Source organism: Eurytemora carolleeae, unplaced genomic scaffold, assembly GCF_000591075.1.
Source record: "Eurytemora carolleeae unplaced genomic scaffold, Eaff_2.0 scaffold1928, whole genome shotgun sequence".
In the NCBI taxonomy this organism is placed as follows: domain Eukaryota; kingdom Metazoa; phylum Arthropoda; class Copepoda; order Calanoida; family Temoridae; genus Eurytemora; species Eurytemora carolleeae.
The window spans coordinates 8,806-16,925 of NW_019397812.1; the positions used below are offsets into that span (position 1 = coordinate 8,806).

General features: G+C 31.3%; 1 protein-coding gene across 1 annotated transcript; it reads left to right on the plus strand.

The window, feature by feature from the left end:
• The first annotated feature begins 2,221 nt into the window (after positions 1-2,221).
• LOC111715987 (uncharacterized) lies at positions 2,222-7,789 on the plus strand. Its single transcript, XM_023491397.1, has 4 exons — positions 2,222-2,340; positions 2,457-2,498; positions 6,229-6,352; positions 7,688-7,789. The coding sequence occupies exons 1-4, from the start codon at positions 2,225-2,227 to the stop codon at positions 7,787-7,789; spliced, it is 384 nt and encodes a 127-aa protein (XP_023347165.1). The 5' UTR covers positions 2,222-2,224.
• The last annotated feature ends 331 nt before the right edge of the window (positions 7,790-8,120 follow it).

Genomic DNA, 8,120 nt, shown 5'->3' on the forward strand with positions numbered 1-8,120 from the left:
GCCAAAATAATTATTCCTCCACTAAAGTCAATTAGTAATTATATGTTAATCTCTTAGCATAAGTTGGAAGAGTTTAAATTGTAATTTTTGGACTAAAAAAGCATGGTTTCCAGCAACATATGTCAGTTTCTCTGTTAAAGCAGTATTGCCAACTGGGGAAATTTATCCCATTTTTTGGAAATCTGGGGCCCCCAATTGGGAATGGGGAATTCCCCGGGGAATAGAATGAAAATTGGGGTATTTCTGGGGAATTTAAAACTTTTTGATATGTTTTGTAAATTGTACTGGAAAACAATGGAATTGACTAAAATTCATACCAATTGTTGTCATGAATTATTTTTCAACATGATTTAAATCAAATCTGATTCAGATCAATCATTGTAAAGGGAATTTTTACCAAAATAAGGCTTTTTGGATATTGAAAATGCATATTATTTAGGTGTTTTTTAAAGTTGATATCAATTTAAAGCACTTTTTACTGTGTTTTCAGTATAACATAAATATGGGGAATTTTAAGTTGATTTTGGGAATTTTGAAGACATAAATTGGGAATTATCTTTCTTCAGAGTTGGCAACACTGTGTTAAAGTTGAACACTTTTAAATTGACGAAATAAGTTCAAATCTGTCTTAAATACAATCTTTTTCATAAAAATTCCAAAAATTCACAAAAGATATATGTCAAGTAAAATTGCAGTTTAGATTTAAATCAGAGATCTGAGAAGAAGGTTTTAACGTATTTTGTTGATTCAAAAGTTCTCAGATGTTGTCTCACAACATATAAAGAAGTCCATCATTTTAATTCATTTTGTTCTCATGAAAAAAGTTTACATGATTTCATAAAGAAATGTATTAAAAATCAATTGGATAGAATAATGATCATCATGAACAATCTTATTGGTTGTCAAAAAGCACAAGTTTGTTTAACTTTTTTCTAATTTTTGACGTTTGTGAATCAAAGTTCTTCTTCTTGGCAAGATGTTTCAGCCGTAGGACTGTGTACAGTAGTGCAGTTTCTCTAAGCAAGGAATATTTAAGTAGTTCTCCATGATCAGCCTTCGCATCTTGGATCTCGGATTCCGTTATCTCAGTAACTAATTCGTTCCAATGTAATGTTTTAAACTTATAATTGCTCTGTAAATCCTGGCGAGGCATCTAAATTTGCACACCACTTCCTCAATATGCTTTCATGTGGTAAACACTTCTTGTAGATATCTAAACATGGACACTCTTGTCAATTTTAGTTTTTCAACTACATAATATAATATTTAACTCAAGAGGAAGAAATGGAGAAAAAAATGCTAAATTGACTTGTGGGGTGGGGGGTACAAAAAAACTGAAATATCCCCATTAATTTTTTTAAACTAAAGCTACAGATCTAAAAACTACATTTGTTTGACCTTTTTTTGGCATGTTTTCAACCCTCTATCACCCAAGCTTTAAAGGTTAATGATCTCATATTTTTTAATAAGCTGCCCCCCCCCCAGTCTATTCATAAATTCAGACCCCCAAGCCTCTATAGAACTTTTCAAGAAGGCTGGGACATCCAGGCCAGCCCCCACCCCTCTTAAAACTTTCAAACTTACAAATTTATCTCTTCAACCTTAAAACTAAAAGTATATTTTGGATATTTTGTAAAAGGATAAAAGGATAACTCAACGTTGCTATTAGGGGGGGCCACATGACCCCCCCCCCCTCCATAAAAATATACTTATCCCCTAGTTCATCTTCCCCCTCATGCCCTGGACTAATTTTAATCAGATTGCAGACCATTTTTTATAAAATTATGCTAATTGAGAATATAAATACTAATTTATCTTAGAAATCTGGTATGTTAAACATATTACTACCTTCTCTTTAACACTTTGATATCAGGGGATGCATATTGCATAGTTATGTTCTGCCAGGATCTGTGTAGAGGTAACTGAGACTGGTTTTGGCAAAAACACTGTGGGTTTAGGGGATTTCTTTAATTATTTCATTGTCTACTGTTTACATACCCCGGATCTGTGTACACTGTATATAAACAGATGCCGCAACCCGTATTTTTCCTAGTACTGTATGTCACTACATGATCTATACCTGTAACACTGATTCCCTTATGTCCCTGATCTCTATCCTTATTGCAAAGACGACAGATTACAGCCCTTGTTTATATGATATTGCCTCAACAGCCAACCATAATGTATTAATTGTTAAACCAATCTTTCACATTTCAGACTGAAAATGGAATTTCCCTCATTAGTACTGGGATTACTGTTCTTAAATCTAGGAAATGTAATAGCTAAGTGTGGAAATTTTGATAAGCAGAATTCTTCGAAGGTTATTCAATGGATAATTAGGAATATCATTGGTTGTAATATTTCTCAAAAATAAACCAAACCTAATTTTTGTTTTGTGTTAATTTATTATCAAGTTCAAAATTTTCTAAAAAATAGTTGACAATATGATATTCTAGAAGAGTACAGGGGTATGAAAAGTGTGTGGTAACAAGTATTGGGTAAGTTTTTATTTAAAGCAAATGCCTATTGGCAACGCTTGAAATATTAAAGGTTTTCACCATCACATATCAAAGATATGGGGATTGGAAAATTTGAGTTAGCTGCAAATACTTAATTACTTTGGTGATGACTGAACCAATCAACCAACTTTTGTAAAATCAAAGAAGGTGGGGAACCCCCCCTCCCCCATTCTAAATATTTGAACCAAAATTTAGATTCAGAATGTGTTCCTTATTTCAAACACTTATAATTCCAGACTCTTTTTAACAAAAAAAAACAATAGCATTGTTCTTGAAAATTCCAGTATGAAAAACCATTACCCAGGAATGATGCTTAGTTGGCTCTATAAGTTGTTGTTTGGGAAGCTTTCTAGCGTTAAACAAACATGGTCAAATCTGCCAGGGGTGTACGAGGGGGGGCCGTGCCCCCCCGCCCCTCTATGTGTGCCCCCCTGAGAGGCTGAGGGGGGCACCCATGGGGGAGGCTATTTTAATATTACATCTGCTTGCATATCCCTTCCTTAGGCCAGACACAGTGGCTTACCTAGGGGGGATAGTAGTCCTCTTGCCCCCCCTGAGAGTTCCAGGCGTCCCCCCCCCTGGAAAATACAAAATTAAAAGGAAAATACATTTAAAAAGTAACACCTGACAATGACAAAGACTAAGGATTTGTCTAAATTCACTGTTAATACAAGACAAGGAGAGAAAAGATTTAGCCTTCTAAAGAAAATACTTCAGTATACAAGATGTACTATGACGGAGAGCAGACTTAATGATCTTGCACTTATAGCTTTACACCCTATAAGGCTGTCTGAGCTCTCTACTGAAAAAATCATTGAAATGTTTGTGCAAGCAAATCCCAGAATATTGTAAAAAGTAAAAGTAAAGTAAAAAATTATTTATTTATGAAATATAACAAAAACAAACAAAATAAAGTGTTTCAGGAGAAATATTTAAAAACCTCTAAAAGTAGATTTTGTGGGAATATTTCCCCCCAATTCTAAAAAAAATATTAAACTAGAAATAAAAGGAAAAGGAAAGGAAAGTATAAGGAAAGTTACATATTTATTGTTTATACTATATTTAAATTAGTGGTGGGTTGTAAGTATTTTTCGACGATGAACTTACAACTTTTAGAAATAAAAATTAAATATTTATTTGTAATGTTAAAAAAAAGTAATAAAAAAGCTTTATGGAGTGTGAAAAAGATATAGGTTCTATGAAAAACGGGCATTTTTAAGCATCTTTTTAATTCGCGCTGATTTTTGACATCCTTTATGTTTGATTATATTTTTTACTCTTATTAATCTTTTTATTCTTTTCTTTGTGAAATCGTCTTTGGTTTCTTCGATTCTTTTGCAAACATAGCATGTGTTAGAATTAAAACATTTGTTCTGCTGATAAAAATATTCTATTAAATTCTGTTTAAAATTCGAAATAAGATTGATATTTGAAAGCTTAGAAAAGTGTTGTTTATTTTCATACCATATTTTAGGGAAATTGTGAGGGGGGAGCAGTCCAATATACGCACGTACATTATGCCCCCCCCCCAAGCAAAAGTCCTCCTACGCCCCTGAAATCTGCCTTTGGTCAAGCTTTTCACTTCTGTACTGTTTAAATAAACTGTTAATGATATAGTGATAATGCATGGGGATAAGAGTAATAGTGGAAATTGTTTTTCTCTTAGTACTACCACTTTCCTTTTTAAAATAGGAGGATGAAACAGCTATTTCTTGACATAGCACTTTCAAGGATTAGTATTTTGAAGTACTTTTAAGCATAGTAAATTTTTTAATGCATAGTGTAAGGTACCGGCTGGTTAAAATTCAGGTCTGTGTTTTAAAAAAATCTAAAATAGCCCATTTTTTTTTAGAAATTGGTTGTCAATTCCTAACAGCAAAACGGTTAACGGTTATTTGTATAGTATTAACTGCATAAACGGTGGTTTATTAATGGTCTATTAAAGTGAATTTATCAGAGGGCACAAATTTACCAAATTAAAAAAAGTTTTTTATATAAATAAGGGGGATGGGGAAGATATTAAAAACATAAAAATATATTACAGAACTTTGTCCTACTCTTAAAATAGCACTCTTATATTGTGCATGAGTTCAATACTATACAATCAGTAGCTCCAGAAATATCTTATTAACAAGATTGAAACAAATAAATGCATATCGAAATAAACATAATGTCAAGCATGTAATTTTCTTACTTTAGCTTGGATGAGTCTTTATATTTTGAAACAGTGTGGCTGATTCTAACACAATTTTCTTATTATGGCTTCTCTTATCATTTTTGGAGAAGCTTCAGGCTTTCTTAGCATTGCTAAAAATGCCCTTTCAGCTGTAACGCCATACAGAATTAAACTGATTTTTCTAAATTTTTGATAGTTTTCTGGCTTGATCTGATGCTGTATTGTTTGCAATAATATCCATTTGAACTAATGTACATTTGCACTAAAGTCAGCTGATCAGAAACCAGTTTGTTGTATGATTAAACATTAGTGCAAATGAACACAAATTGCGCTTTCAATTTGACTAAAATTTATTTTGCCAGTCAGGAATATTTTACTAAATATGTTCAATAGTGCATTTGATCTGGATTAAATATTAGTTCAAAAACACTAATCTTCAAAGAAAATTTTAAGCACAATATGAAGTATAGTTCAAATGAACATTTTCACAAAAAAATTTGTTCAGATGGCTAATGTTTTTTCTGTAAATATTAGTGCAATTGTTCATACAGACCAATGTTTTTTTGTAAATATTAGAACAATTGAACATTAGAGCAAATGAGCATTTCTAATGAAAAGTTTGTTCAATTGCACTTCAATTGCAATTATGATTTATAAATAAAAATGGTGAAATTCCAGATTTTAGTTTGATTGAACATTTTTTTCTTAATTTGCACTAAAATATTTTAATTTGTTTTAATTATGGTAAATGTGCAAAATGTTGAAATTTTAGATCTATATTTAGATTGAACATTTGTTTGTTCATTTGTTCTAAAATAAGTTCAATTGCTCTAATTTTGATTAATGGGCAAAATTGAGAAATTTCAGAGTTTAGTTTTTAAGTGAACATCTTTAGTTCATTTTTTCTAAAATAAGTACAATTGAACTAACTATAATTTATGTAAAGTTGGTGAAATTTATAATTTTGCTGTGATTGAACATTTTTTTGTTCATTTGCACTTATGTTCATTTGTACTACTTTTCCAATTTTACCCACACTTTTAGATTTAGTTCAATTGAACATATTTTGTTCATTCCAATTAAAATTTTCAATGGAGCTAATTAATTAAATCAGCCGAATTCCGTTAAAAGTTTTAAAAAAATTAATTCTCCACTTGCTCAAAAAACCTTCCACAGGGATTTGAGTTTGATAACTATGAATGTTAGCCTGGATGAACATAGTATGAATGTAAGTTAGTCTGTCTATCAATTAGTGCAATCAATATCCCACCAAGCTAACCTAATTTTCTTATTTCTCTTGGGCTAAAAACTTTAGAATGGGATATCCTTAATCCTGATTGCTTAAACTGAATATCCAAATTTTTTTCCTTAGTCTCTGTTTATTTTGATTTCAAATTTCCCGGTTTTAAAATACATTTCATACACTTTCATACACTAAAGATTAAATCAATCTTGAAATTAATAAAAAGAAGAGATCAAGCATTAATATCCACAATTCTAAAGTTTTCAGCTCTGAATGCCTTTATTTCCCAGAATTGGCGACACTGTAATTCCTGGAGAGCAGAAGCTGATCATGGAGAATGAAACTTGGCTGGATGTCTACATATCTCAATCTGCTTTATCTTTTACTAAGTGTATCATAATTATTTCTGACAAGGTTATAATTTAAGATTTTAAGCTTGGTAGTGGAGTGACTTTAAATTAAAAAACAAAAAAAAATATGAAATACCCAGCTTACAAAAAAACTGACTTTTGTTACAGCGCCTAAATATGACAGGCTTCACCAGAGTTGGGTGGAGCAATGATTATCATGTCCAATGTAGGTCCTGACAATACACTGTATCACTCCTGGTTCTATTATACATATGATGTAGTGTATCAGCACTGAAGTATATACGACAGCGCAGATATGATCTCCCACATCAAACACTACATTGTCGGCGCCATATAATATATACTATATCAAATCATTTCTTACCAATGTCTACATACAGGGTGTCCCACATCAAATAAGACCGCGTCAATGAGTCTAAATTACAATTTGGGGGACAAATCGGATAATTTAAGAAGAATTTATAATTTTGAAAAATTTAATTAAGGCTTATAGAAAATTGTTTTGGGAGAAATTGCTAGATTTTTTCGAGTATTATATGTGTATTTTGGCGTTAAAGATTTGAGATAATCTAAGATGATATGGGACGCTCTCTACTACATCAGTGACATTCTCACTGATGTCTACAATCTACCCAACAAACAAAAACCCGAGAAGAACACAAGAATATATGATGGATTTGGAGTACCACATGAGTGACCCGTCAATATCCCGTGATAATTCATGTGCTGTCGAGGTGAATGTCGACAATTTAATCACGGTTTAGGACTGAGTTTTTACACGGTGAAAACTTGAGTTTATATCACAAGATGAACATGGGATTTTTTCATGAGAAAATTATTTTTCTCCCATCTACTTGAATTACATTTTTAAAAAACCCCAGGAAAGGGGTGGGGGGTATATAATTGATTTCTGATATGTAAGTATATTATAAAATATACTGTGTAAAAGTACATAATTATTACAAAATGTTAAGAATCTAAACATTTTATTTTATATCTTTTACATTAAACATCTTGAACATGAAAACTTTAAACTATTCTTATCACAAAGTGATATTTCAAGTGTAAATTATGTTTATGTGTTCATAATTATAAGAATGCTCCTTCCTGTATATATCTGAAAGATCGCTATTCCAAAAAAGGGTTGTTGAGAAATACAATACAAAACTCAATGTGAAACTTTTCTACACTCTGCTCATGCTTGATATAATCTGAAAAAAATGATGTCAGTTAAAATATTTTATTTTACTACAATGAACTTTTAGTTTCTAAAAGATGAACAGAGACATCAAGTGTTGTGATTTTGCAACTCAAATAAAAATTAAACATGAAGTTCTTCCTGTGATATCTCAAATATGGGAACAGTATTTGCAATTAGGTTATTGTTATGGATGAAAGCATGAACCATGGTTATAATCATGTACTTCAGATTATTTTCCAAGAAGATACTGCACTTCATCAAAATCATCTAGGAAAATAATAATGAATAAAGTTAAACTCAATTCCTACTGGTTTCAGACACAACTCAAAAAGCATTGGTGTTTTTAAAGTAAACACATTCTATAATCAAAACATTCCCAAGGATTCTTTTATAACTAATACAAAAATGTCTGATTTAACTCATACCAGATCAAAACTATATTTAGGAATATACATATCTAGTTTTTTACTTTACTTTTAGTTGCATCAGGGTTATTTGTACGAAAAACCCCTAAATCTTGTTATTAAACCAAGGATTTTAGAATCTTATGTTCTTAACTTATCCTCCAGTGTCAAAAAACATGATTTTGTTCTAAATTGGATGAACAAAG